This window comes from Onychostruthus taczanowskii, unplaced genomic scaffold (assembly GCF_017590055.1).
Source record: "Onychostruthus taczanowskii isolate IOZ18803 unplaced genomic scaffold, ASM1759005v1 scaffold64, whole genome shotgun sequence".
NCBI lineage: Eukaryota > Metazoa > Chordata > Aves > Passeriformes > Passeridae > Onychostruthus > Onychostruthus taczanowskii.
The window spans coordinates 2,249,618-2,263,161 of record NW_024504122.1 but is presented as its reverse complement, the minus strand read 5'-3'; the positions used below and the strand labels follow the sequence as shown (position 1 = coordinate 2,263,161).

General features: G+C 42.2%; 1 protein-coding gene across 1 annotated transcript in view; it reads left to right on the top strand.

Annotated features, from left to right (window-relative positions):
* The window catches only part of RSPH14 (radial spoke head 14 homolog), a 72,008-nt gene extending 61,778 nt beyond the window's left edge, over positions 1-10,230 (top strand). The window contains exons 4-6 of the mRNA XM_041420402.1: positions 6,726-6,951; positions 8,857-8,993; positions 9,971-10,230. Of these exons, the coding sequence (XP_041276336.1) occupies positions 6,726-6,951; positions 8,857-8,993; positions 9,971-10,230 (623 nt within the window). The remainder of the gene's footprint in view (positions 1-6,725; positions 6,952-8,856; positions 8,994-9,970) is intronic.
* The last annotated feature ends 3,314 nt before the right edge of the window (positions 10,231-13,544 follow it).

The window sequence follows — 13,544 nt, the reverse complement described above, 5'->3', positions numbered from 1 at the left end:
ACTTGCTACAGGAACTGCAAACACTTGATGTTCGTGCTTGGTATAAAGTACAAAATCCAAGATTTAAGTCAGTGTTTGTGAATGTGCCAGTCCACCTTCTCTTCAGAATGTCTTCTGTCAGGCACAGTAAATCCACTGCCTTCTGTGAATGCTGTGTGTCCCAGTGGGTACTTGTGGAAGTGGAAATTCAAGAGGCTCTTGTGGTTAAAGGCTGCACTGCTCCTGCTCCCTCTTAGTCTCATCTTCGAACAACAGTGTCCATCACTGACCAGCAGAAAACAAGGACAAATTCTGACTTGGAAAATCTGAAATGGGATAGCCTCAGTGGCTGAGGCTCAGCTTTTTGGGAGTAGTTAACTTAAGGCTTTAATTTTCTCTACAGTTATTGATCTGAGGACTTTGGCACGAGTAGTGCACATGTCAGATTGTTTTCCTTCCTCCATGTATTTTGGCAAAGCCTTCACTGTAGAGGAAATTAATAAATTTCAGGGTGACATTTCCTTCTTCATCTAAAAGAGCAAGGAAAAAACCTCCAACCCTCTGGGGTGAATCTTTACGAATTTTTTCTTTGATTTTTATTATTTTTTAAAAAATTATAAAGATATTTTGTCAGAGAAATAAAATCCGAGCAATTTCCCAATTTGTGTGATCAATCTGCATGGAAGATCAGTGACATGCATGCTGTGTGTACACATGCATTCACACATTTGAGTACACAGGATGACTGTGAGGGTGTCTATAGATGAAGTTACAAATTTAGAAAACTTATAGAAATTTACTTAAAAGGCAGGTGCAAGCGCCTGGAATTCTGAAGGGCTAAAAAAAAAAAACCCTGCAAAAGATAGCACAGCTTATCCTGCAACTTACAGGCAGACTATCAGCAACTTGAGCTAGGAAAAAAAATTATTTCACCTTCATTTTCATTGTTTATTTTCTTGTATGTGATAACAAGTCAATATAGTTTCAGTGAAAGAAGGAAAAGTTGCTTTCACTGTGGAGACTGCCTTCAGATTCCATGAGTGAGCAGCAATCCACAGCTGCTGGATTATGCATTATCACAACAGAGAGCACATTTAATTGTTTCCACCTTTGTATTTTGGGGCATTTCCCACTGAAGGATCTGACACTGCCCTCAGTCAGGATGAGGGGATTTGTCTTGGCCAGTTATTGGACTGTAGCTAGTCCTTGTACAAAAACAGAACCCAGGGTTTATTTCTCATTTTGGATCATTTCTGTGTGAAACACAAGTCTGTTCTATCTAACTCATTCTCAGAATTTTTAGAGATATGATAGAACACATTCTGTAGACTAAAGTTTTTTAATTATTTAGATATTACTCCTCTTTTCATTGGCCATGAATTATTTAAATAATTAAACCCACTCCTTTCAAGCAGGTGGTCACAGGCAGTCTTAACTACTATGAAAATGACATTTTTTTAAGTAACCTGTTTCTTGGATTTCTAAATTATACCAGAGAAACTAATGCAGATATATCAGATGTAGTTGCTGTGCTAATTTTTTTTCAGTGGTGCTTTGATATTACAATTGCACACACTCAAAGTTTCTAAAAACAAAAACAAGATATGCAGGAATCTCTTTCATTCTTTACTGAAGCTTAGGAACCTCTTGTTTATCAGACCAATCTTTCTTGTTCCTTGTTAATGCTGGAAACATTCTGGGTTTTTAAATCATCCCCAGAGGCAGCCACATTATGTGCTCCTGCAGGGTACTGCTGACTTTTTAATATTTGTATAACCTTAATTTCTGTCATATCTTTTATTCAGACAGCATCCCAAAATCTTGAGTATTGGAAAAATTCTCAGTGGCTTCAAAAGCAGATCACATAATGCTTTTATAAAGCTTATAAAGTTTTATTAAGCTCTTGTATTTTTAATGAAAATCTGGCAGACACTACTGTTGAGGTTGTGATTTTGTACCTGGTGAATCCCTAGGGCTCTCATAAGATAAATACCTCCAGCCAATGCTTCCATTTGAAATGGTTTGATACAGAATTGTTTACTATTTCTAGTCTGATCCAATCTCTGCAGTGTTTTCCTCAGTTCTCTTAATATCCCAGTAGCTCTTCAGTTCATGTAAACAGGGACTTCCCACCCCTCAGTCCTTTCAGATAAGAGATGGCCTCTGTCTCTAGGCACAGCCATCCTTTGGGACACTGCTGTTTGTTCCTGTTAAATTGTCATGGAGAGACAGAGAACTATTCTTGCAAAGAAGAGCAGAATATTCTGATTTTCAAAGAGGTCAAGAGAATTATCCTCTTCAGGTAGGAGTCCTGGTGAAGCTGATGGGTTCTAGGCAGGTGAGCTGTAGTTCACTGAATGTGGTCTGCCTCCTGCTCCAAAGCTCACTCCCAGAAAGTTCAGCCCAGTTTTATAGTATTTCTAGTATTATATTCAATCTGCTCCCTGACACAGCCATAATGCTGGAAGCACTGAGAATCAAAATGCTGAATCTTAACATTAAATAAGCTACTACAAGGTTCATAAACTGTGCTCTTGTGACAGGTGACTCAGAGATCTTCCCAGAATAAATTATATTTTTCCCATTTAAACTGTAGTGAGCAAGGAGTCGTTAAGGAAGGTGTGCAGGGGCAGCATCCCCTGTGCTCATCTTGTCACTCAAAGTGTCACTCTTGGCACCAAGGAAGCATCACCCAGCACTGTTAGCCAGTGTCTATGATGTATGGTGGCACTCCCAAGGGCAATAATCCCTTTCTTCCCTCTGAAATGCTGATAAACTATTGCAGGGCAAGCAAGAGAGCTGCTGCTCTGGGAGTTCAGTCGGGATCACTTGGCTCCTCAGGCAGTGAGCTCCCCCAGGGCTGTGCCAGCTGGCTGTGATGCCAGGCAGCAGGTTCCCTTCCCATGGCTCTGCTTTGCTTTTCCTCTGTGCCCCTTCCTAAGCACAAATGCCTTTACTGGGGCATTTCAAATACTGGTGTGACCATTGCAGAGACACATCCAAGGTGCCAACAAAGATTCATATTTCAGAGGATCTGTGTTTCCATATTATTTTAATGTGTTCTGTTACACCAGTCATCACTTTGTGGCCATGCATGAGGCACATGCTTCAGACCAGACCATTTTGAGTTGAAAACCAGCATTTTTAAGGAAAAGGATTTGAAATGTGGTTTGATTTATGTAATTGAAAACCAAAACAAAACACCATTCTTATGTACTGTAAATAACTCCTTCATCTTCTACTAAATTTAACTTGTTTACATGCCCTGCAGCCATACTGAGAGAACAGAATAAATGGCAACTCCTCTTTGGGCCTATTTGAAAAAAAATCAGGAAAGGGAGGATGAGAGTGGCCAGACAGTTATGAGAAGGAAGAGATGAGTGCTCAGATAAAAAGCAGCCCAGGGGAAGATTACAAGTTCTCAGAAAAACAGATCAATAATGACGTTAACTATGCAGCTGCAAATGCAACTATTTGCATTTTGAAAACATTTTTCCCAACTACTTCACTGGGCTCAGGGTATCTAGAACACTCTCTGCAATAGACAAAGCCCTTTGAAAGGGCAGTATTTTAATGAAAAAATTGATATCCTGAGGATGCCACTGTATTTTTCAGTACAGGACTACTCAAAACCCCAGCTTACCTTCCCCTCCTGTTGCTCACCCACTAAGATCCAAGGATCTGAGACTTCTCTCATTTACAAGTGACTCCCAAACAAATTGCCACTGATTTTGCCTCCTCCCTTTTCCCTCCCTAGACCTTTCAACCTGTGGTTCCCCTGGGAAAATCATGACGAATTTCCACGTGGAAATTTCAGTCCCAGTGTTAGGTAGTCTCTTTTTGTTGTTGCTGTTGATGGCCTTTCCTCTCCACCCTCTTTCTCTTCACCACACTGAGACTTTTGACAAGGTCAAACAATTCATCTTTATTTCTATATTTATATCTGGGAAGCTCCCTCTAGTAGCACGACAGCATTTGAGCTCAGACATCTCGACAAAAACAGTAGACAAGAAAGTTCCTGGTACAGAGACCCAACCTGGTAAAACAAAATCAATTTAAAAAAAAAAAAAAAAACATAAGAACATCCCAAGTCTTCAGACAAAATGAGCACCAGTAGCCCCAGAATAAATACTGGTTAATGGCTGCACAAAATCAAAGCTGTTCTACACAACATTGTACATTATCTCAGCAGCTTAGGGACACAGACACAAAGTGGCTTTCACACCCAGGACTGCAATGCCATAGTAAAGGCCAGCCCCAAAAGAAGACATGAAGTGCAATGAATGAGGGATGGCTGAGGCAAAGAAAGTCAATAAACATTAACTGGAAGGAATAAAGCCAAGGGCAAGTGAAAGCAGCCCTAGCTGCATGAATGTATTGGTGGAATACATTAAAGATAATTGAAACCCAGGCAGAAAGAAGTGAAACCTGAATGCTGGTTATACTTCTTGGCTGTATGGTGATAAAGTGATCAAGAGAATTGAGAGAACTTAGCAAGGAAGTCCTGAAAAAGAGAGAATTGCAGCAAAGTGAAAATGAAACTTAACGTGATGGGTTAAAAAATGGCTAGTGAGTATTGAAAGCAAGTACAAAAACCAGGAAAGAGCCAAGTACATCTCCCAGCACGAGGGAAGTAGAGGGAATGCTACAGCAGCAGTTGTTACAGACAGATGGAAAGTTAAATCAAGCAGTGGTTTCTCTGGGCTCAAACCAGAGTGTGTCTGCACTGTGCAAAAAGGGTTTGCTTATGGACTGTCCCAAGGAGCACTGGGATCCACGTGAGTTAAAGCTACACACAGGTGCTTGTGACAGGCAGTGTGAGCCTAAGTCTGTCACATCTGATTTATTGCTCTTCCTCTGAAGCCGAGATTCTGTACTGATTTCCACCCAGAATTTAGAAGTGCATATGGTGACAGTGAGCAGTCACCATATTTCATGCCCTCAGGTCATACACTTTGTTTTAATGAAAAACTTTGGGAGGAGTTTAAAAAGTTGCATTTGAAAAATCTTGTATTTCACAGGTCATTTCAAAAGACTGTTGGGAAGTGTGGCTAAAGGAGTCCTGGATATGATTTAACTGCTTTAGTCTGCTTCCTTGGGAGCAGTTCACTAGTGGGTTCCCTACTGCCTGGCATTCCATAAGGCATGGAGAATTCACAGACATATTCCTGCTGCTGTCTAACCTGTCAAAACCTTTCTATACCTATGATATACAATCCAAATCCCAGCAATCCTTGTCAAGAGGGCTGATGCTGGTCATGGACGAGCTGGCCTCCTTCCCAGGGACCCTGCAACAGAGCCCTTTGCAGAGCAATAGTGCAGGTGTCCTTTGTCACATCCTTCTGCAGGAACAGTATAAATGGGCTGGAGTTACTCTTTGACAAATTTATTTTGTTCCTCCAGGGAGCAATATAGGGTTGGTTGGGTTTTTTTCACAGTGAAAGCACCAACTCCCCTGTGTAGTGACACACAGAGCCACAGTTTCAAAGATTATTTCACTTTCCTTTCCTGCTTTGCCTTTCTGGCACAAGGAGAAATCCTTGTTTGCAAAATGTTGTTAGCCTGCAATGTGAATTGTCTTGGAACTGGTTTTCCTTATTTATTTGAATTCTCACAGAAACTGACCTCCAAATTTAGCACAGGTAGAAAAGATGTAATATCACCCCAAGGCATTTCTTTGCCTTGGTATTGTAATGTGGATCCTAAGAAGTCAGTACCATAAGAAGTTATTCAGTATTAGCAAAGCCTCAGAAATATGTACAACAGAATAACTCTAGATTAGAATCCTATTTTTCACCCAATTATCAAGGTGAGGGATTTCTCTTATGCACTACCAAGGGTCATTAAAATGTCTTTGCCACTTGTCTCTGCTGTGAAGATTCATTTGAAAATACCTTGATGACTCTTATCCACAAAACTTCCTTATCTAACCATATATTAATCACTTTGAAAGGAGCCACATTTCTCATAGCAACCAAAGAATCAGTCTTAGCAACAAGACAAGCTGGAGAATTTTGTTTTCACATAGTTACTTGTGGACAGTACATTCTGCTTTCCCCTGGCATTGCTGTTGCAGTGTTGACTTAGTAAAGGGTGAGAAATGGTACAAATCAGATCCTGGCTCATAGCAAAGACATCACTTGCTGGGCAAGGTATGATCTCTCTGCCTTTGATGTTATATTTTAGGAGCCAGTGCAAGAGTACTGACCGCTGGAAAGTTCAGGATTTAAATTTTTGCCTTGACAGAACTACTACAAAGAAATGTGTGAGGGCTGACAGTTCCCAAAATCTTGACTTCTCCCCAGCAGAAACCACCATGAGAGTAAAAGAACGAGCCCTAAAGGCAACATCTCTGTCTCTCTTGGCATCTGTTCATGTTGAGAACAGTTAGAAAGGCGGCACAGGAGGTGACTTTGTATGTATGTATATTTCCTATATTTTCCTTGCAAGGATAATTTTGGGAGAAATATTACAGAGAAACTGGGAACATCAAAGCAATTGTCATGTTGGTTATTACTTGGTTTGATTTCTTTGGAGGGCTTTTGGGGAAGCTTCCCAAAGAAGCAGTGCTGAGATGACATTTATAAACAGGGGAATGTTGGAGTAGTTTCCATCTCTCAATTCCACTTCTGTGTAAGGAAATGAGTCCTCACATGTATTTTGATCCTTTGAAGAAATTCCAGGTGCAAGTAGCAATGGTAACTGCACTCAGCTCTCACCCACGTTCCTTCCTGTCCCCTCTGCAGGGGCTGGTGGTGTCCTGCAGGCTGGTTTGATTCCCCCACTGGTCCTGAAGTTGAAGACAGAGTTGGATGAGATCCAGGAGCTAATCCTTGGTACACTCTCCAACTGCCTTCGTGTGGAGATTTCTGAAGCCCTGGCAGCTGGTGCTGTTACTGTGCTGAAGGAAAAGCTCTCACACCCCTCCACAGCCATCAGGAGCAAAGCAGCCTGGGTCCTCTTAGAAATCAGGTAAAGAAACCTCTCTAATGCTTAAGTCCAAGAAAGAACTAATTCTTTCAGGAATAAATTCAGGAGTAAATTCAGAACTAATTCAGGAATAAATAAATGCCATTCATTTACAGCTGTGTTCCACTACACACTGAAGCTGCCACATTTCACATGTAAAGCACTATCAGCCTGAATGCACACATGGGTAAAACAAAATGGGACACATGGGCCTTTAAAAATTCCTAACTGCTATAAATGACTGAAGAAAGCAGTTGCTGATCAGTCATTCCTTCTCCTTCTGTTTGTTTTCAGTATTGGCAGTGAATCAGGATTTTTTCCTGGTACAGCACTGCTAGGAAAAAATTCTTACATGAAAAATCTTGTAGAAACAGAATTCTGACCACTATGGAGGTAGGGAGAATAGCCCTTAGGTTTTTGGAAAAGTGCTCTCTCTCAGAAAATTAGAGATCCTTGGAAACTTTCACTGTGATTGAAGACAGAAATAGTTTTCTGCCACAGGCTGCCACATACATCAGTGATGGATCAGAAAAAAAAATCTTTATATTAAATTTGTGTATCAGAGAATGGATGAAAGGAATAACGTAAGTCCACTGTACTACAATCAGAAAATATAAGTGTTCAACAAATGCTTAATTTAAAAAGGTCTGCAGTTGATGTAGTTTACATATCAACTGGCACTACACATTTCCTTGTGTCCTATAATAAAGACAGGTATTAGAGGAAAAGAGTATAATTAACATGAGTCATAGAAAGAAAGCAAAATGCAACTGAAATATGCATATGAGCTATATTCTAGGTCCCTGCAATGGCTGGGCCACATTAAATATTCTCCTCATTAGAGAGGCTGGAAAGAAAGAGAGAAAAGTGATCTGGGAGAAGAATTCATTTTAGTCCTCTGGTTTAGCAGGTTTTTAAATCTCTAGAGGCTTCACCAGCCAGGTTTGTAACTCTGTTGCAATTATGACCAGCAACACCCTTAATCCTATATCCTGTTACATGCAGCTGCCCATCAGTGTCCAGTGTACCATAGAATGCTTTTTAAAAATCCAGCTATCACCTAAAAATAACCTAGAATATAGTGAAGCTCGTCTGAGCAGGTTGGTGTGGTGTCCTAGGCCTGTATCAGCAGGTGGGTTCAGCAGCCACAGTCACAGCCATCCCTCGGGTGCCTCGGGGGCAGGACAGTCCCTCCAGGGGGACACAGCAGCTGTGACAGTGCTGGTGGCACCAGGACAGGGCTGCGGCTCCAGCATGGCCAGAGACCGGGGGGGTAGCAGTTGTGGGTTTCTCTGGGTCTGCATTGAAGGCACTTGAGATGGTAGTTCATTTTTGGACTCAAGTGTTTATTATTTCTTATCAGTAAAACAGTCTCACTACTGTGAGTTCAGCAGCCTTTCATTAGAATGCACAGAATGGCTAACAAGCTCTTGTTACAAGGTCTTTTAAGACTAAACTATCCAATTAAGAACTGACACCTAGATTATTTTCCCTTTTAACCCAGTAACTGATCCCAAAGAGCCTCAATGCAGACTTTTTTGCCCAATTACAGAATGCCACCCAAACTCAAGAAGAAGAATCACAAAGAAGAAACCCAGAACAGCACCCTGTGCACTCCATCTTGCTTCCATCCACAACATACAAAAAATCCAAAAACCTCAATTTCCCACCAGGTGATACACCTACACTACTCTCTATAATCTATTTCAGACTTTCATGGATTCTAGTCTATTTTGAAATCTAGGAAACTTTCTCCATGAATGAGGGTCAAAGTCAGTGCTCCCCTGGGGGTCAGGGCACCCCAGAGCAGACAGAGAAATATTCCCAGTGCCCTGGACTTCCACAGGGCTGCACAGGTAGCAGGCACAGTTGAAGGGCTCACTCAGCTGAACCATCTTCTCTCCACAGCTCTCATGCTGAGGGGAAAATCGCCGTGTGCCAGGAAGAGGTGATTCCTGTGCTGCTGAGCCTGCTGGAAGACACCCAGCCCGAAGTTCAAGTCAGCTCGACAGGAGCGCTGATGTTTGCTCTTGTGGCACCTCAGGGTGAGAGACAGAGGCAATTCTGTTGGAGTACCTCCTGGAAATCCAATTCTAGGGCTACTAAGTAACAAAATATTTGCCCCCCCACCTCCCCAAGTCCTCAGTTTCTGAGAGTGTTAATGGTCCTCAAGAAACTCTAAGACTGGGACATTTCTTTATGACTGTCTTTAGCAACTATTGCTGCTTCGTCACAGTGCCTAGGGGGGACAGGATAGTTCACATTTCGTTCCCTTAAGTAGGTCAAGAAGTTTTTATCTACCTCACCTGCATCATTTCCCTCCAGAGAGGGAACATTTTCCATTCAAGTCCAGAGCACACAGAGATCCAGAAAGCTGGAGCTGCCCTGGATCACCAGTGCTCAGCAGAGGAGTGCTGCTCTCCGGAAACATTCTGGGTTAGAGGCAGCTCCTCTCTCACAGCTGGGAGAGCAATGAATATTAATAAGGTCTGTACCAATCCAAGTAACTTACATGACACAGAAAATACTAACTGTTAAATTTCCAGTGTGATGAATGAGTAATTAGACATAAAAGTCTCAATAACAGCAGTTGTGTTCCAGTCCTCCTCTGCAAACCTTCCTCGGGCTTCCAAAGACAACTCAGGAGTGAATCTCGGTCTTTGAAGTGTTTTTAGAAATGAAAGACTGGAGGATGTTCTTAAGGGCATGTAACAAACTCCGCTCCTCACCCCCCTCCAAAGCATAGTTTATTCTACCATATAGTGCCTCGTGTATTTTTTGATAATTTATTGCAAATGAAATACTAATGTGCAAGGCAGATAAAGTTAAGCATGAAAGATTTTTTCCTTAAAAACAAACAGCTGGGAACCAGCCTTGGTCTCTGAAAGAAGAGCATGTTCTGTCTCTGTGCACTGCACCTCCAGGGCTGTTCAGAGCTGCAGCCAGGCAGGGAATAGAAGATGTCAGTCCAGGAGGATGATGCTTAGTTGTCACATTTCAAAGCCAGTTTATTTCCCTGCAGGGAGATCCACAGCCATGGGTGCTGAAGCCATTCCACCTTTTCTGCCGCTGGTTGCTGAGGAAACCAGCAAAGCGCGTTTGAATGCACTCAAAGCCCTCACCCTGCTGGCTGAGCTGCCCGAGGGCCGCCAGGCGCTGCTGGGTCACAGGGACACGTTCCAGCGCTGCCTGGGTGATCCCAGCGAGGCCGTGCAAAGAGCTGCCGAGATCGCCATCACCGTGATCGACTGGAAACCCTTCTGCAGCCGAGATATTTTCTAGCGAGCTATTGCCCTCTGTTGTTGTCTGGCTGTAAAAGGTACATGATTACATGAGACCTTCAACACCAGAGCTCTCTTCCTCACTTATTCTGGATTAGTTCCTCCTGAAAAGTTACTTGACAACACTTTCACATCTGTATTGCAGGTCACAAGCAGAAAAATGGAGAAGAAAAGAAGTGTGGAGTTGTCCACGAGGAGTAATTGCCCAAATTACCAAATTTCCCTATGATACAAGACAGCAACCCTGTTTTCTTCATAATGTTCTCTCCTTTTTTTTTTAAACCTCAGCCTATCAAACACTAATCAATAGTTAATTATATTAGAAAGGTTCACAATTAACCCCTCCAGCAATTTGTCCATACTGACAAATTGATCTAACAACAGGAATTCACGTGAATTTTGCTGCAAACATTTGTTGAACGTGGGATTCAGACCAAAGTCAGAAAGCCTTTACCAGGATAGCCCTTGGTAAAGCTGTGTTGGGGCCTCTCCAACAGGAGAGGGCTCTGGTCCCTAGTTGAAATTACTTGTAACAAGGAACAAAATCACCTCAGCACCTTGAGCTGAAGGGCAGTGGAAGTGGTGGGAAGTTTCAGTAGCATTTTATTCACTGGGAGTTCAAGGCTGGTCACTACTGACATGTTGCAAATTTCTGTCTGCAGTTACAGGAGTGTAATTTAAGAGGCTTCAACAGAAGGCCTGGGCAAAGAAATAACACAAATGAGCAGGACAGCCTTGGCCATTCTCAGCCACCAAGGAAGATGTGACAGGGTGGCTGGCACAGCTTCACAGCAAGTCCCATTTATTTTCACTTGGGTTTTGTTCTCACATGGGAGTTTTATATCCAGAATTGTAGCTACAAAGAAGCTGCATCAGGTCTATAAAGGGGTTATTTGTCAGAGCTGCTTTTCCATTCAAACCCACAGTCCCACAGCAAACTGCATTACCCTTAACACAGGATAAACTCTTCCTGTAGGAGTGATTACAGTTAAAATGTTTCTCTTCCATAATGTAACCAAAGGGTGAATTTCCTCTCTTATAAAGATGTGATTTAAAAGTATTGAGTCAGTTGGATTCATTCCCTCCAGGCAGGATCTTGGAGGAACTCTGCCTTTTAAACACATAAGGCACTCGTACGTAATACATATTGGTGCCAGAGTGCATCCAACTCAATAAGAGAAGCCAGGCAGCTTTAATAACATGCTAAAGGACTAGAGCAGCACAGTGTAGGCTCAGCTGCTCTTACAGAACTGCAGGAAAAGCTGGTAACAATCAGCATTTTAACCCAGGTCCAACCTTGTCACAGCCTTCCCTGATAATTCAGGTATCACTCTTCAGTGAGTTTCCAATATAATTAGCTTGTTCAGGTGCAGAAATAAGATCATCTACACTGAACTGCTCTGACTAGAAGAAATTGATTGGACTTAAATAGTGTGTTCCAAGTATCTGCCTGATCAATGCTTTAAAGACAATATAAACTGTTCCCAAAAAAGCCTCTGCATGGATCAGTGTTCTCATCTTACACACACAGTACAGAAATGGAACGAAGCCTCAGGTGAGCTCTGAGATATGGACACTACTGGGGCCCTCCCAATGTCAGCTTTTGTCTCAGCAATTCTTTGGCCCTGTTACACCTGACAACATGAAAGCACCATACTCCAAGCACGACAAGAATTCCCTTGGGCTGTACTGACCATGTGCTGCCTCGGCAAATGCCAGAATTTAAAGTCATTGTATGGAACAGCCACTGTTAACCACTGTTAATTGTGGTTTTCTACTTGCAAAGCTGCATTATTGACAAAAAGGTGGTTGCAGATATAATAATCAAAAGTCACAGGCTGTGCTGAGGGCTAATTCCCTGCTTTGGGATGAGAGACAAGAGTCCCCATTTCATGAGGCTGGGAATTAATTAGCACTGTAGGTGTCAGTAAAACAATTGGCTGGAAATCAAAGGAACAGCTGATGAACACTTTCCCTGGACTGACAGCTTTCAGTCAGGAATAATCCATAATAAAGCTACCACAGACTTGGTCACAAAAATACTGAAGATCTTTTGGAATTGCTTTGTACACATTACAAATACTTAAATTAACATCTCAGGATCTGGTACCCACACCCTAATTAAACTCACCCTTTCAAAGGAAATGCTGTCTCTGGTTTTAGCACTGTGCCCTCCCCAGTGCTCTATGCTCTGATGGCTTTAGCACCAAGGCAAATTTTTAACATCAATGAAATCAATTTGCCTTTTTAGCTTGAAGCCAACGATTATTAAGGCCCAGATATAATTAATATGGTCCCAAGTCAATACTGGAATTAATGCACTTACACTTTACACAGGCTGAGTTTTCAAACCAGTTGCCCAGCAGTCCCCAGCAGCACCAGAAGACAAGACAGCTGCATCCATGGGAAACAAGACTTCCCTGTGGAGTCTTGTGTCCCATCCAGGCAGAGGTCGTGTTGAATTTTTTCTAACAGTTTCCAGAAGGTTAAGAATGTTATGGCTCTTTGTTCTTGCAACTATAGACTCATTTTCCCTGTCCCTGCACGCTTTCAGAAGGCCAAGGGGTGGAAATCCATTCTGTCCTGCTCTGGAAAATGACAACTTTTAATTCCACCTCCTCATGTTTCAAAGCAGGGAGTATATTTGTTTCCCACCACTACCTTTCCTGTTAAAAAAATATAAAAATCATATAGCAAGAAATTTGTCTAAGGACAAAATAGCCTGGGAAAATCAGATTTGGCTAATGACATTAAACCAGAAGGGCAGAGACAGCTACACACAAAGCTAATATGCTCAAAGCACAGGACTTCTTTTTAGCAAGACAAAGTTTGCAATTTGAATTAACAAAACCCATTTTAATAATTTGTTTTAGCACACCTTGCATAAAAGCTACACTTTTAAAGTTCTAGGCTCCATTTCTGTAAAACAAAATGCATGATGGAGTGACAAGAAACCCACACTTCAGCTTGAAGCTCTTCCAGGTACCTTCAGAAAAGGAGTGGAGGTGCTGACCCAGGCAGGCACAGCTCTGGCCTCAGCTGTGCCAGGTGAGGGGAGGGTGGGCTCAGGAGCTCCAGGGGAATTATTCTTTCTCACAGCTGCCCATAGCAGAGGACAAGAAGGAATGTTCTTCAGGAGGCACAAGAAAGGGAACCTCTTTTTTTAATAATAAGGATGATAACTAGAGGCACTGTTATACTGTCTTGCATCAGAACAACTGGTAGAAATTGGAGTGAAGTTTTGTCTGTCCTTCAGGTTCTCCAGCACAGGCCTACAATACACACTCCATGAGCAAATGCCATGAATCACCAGAT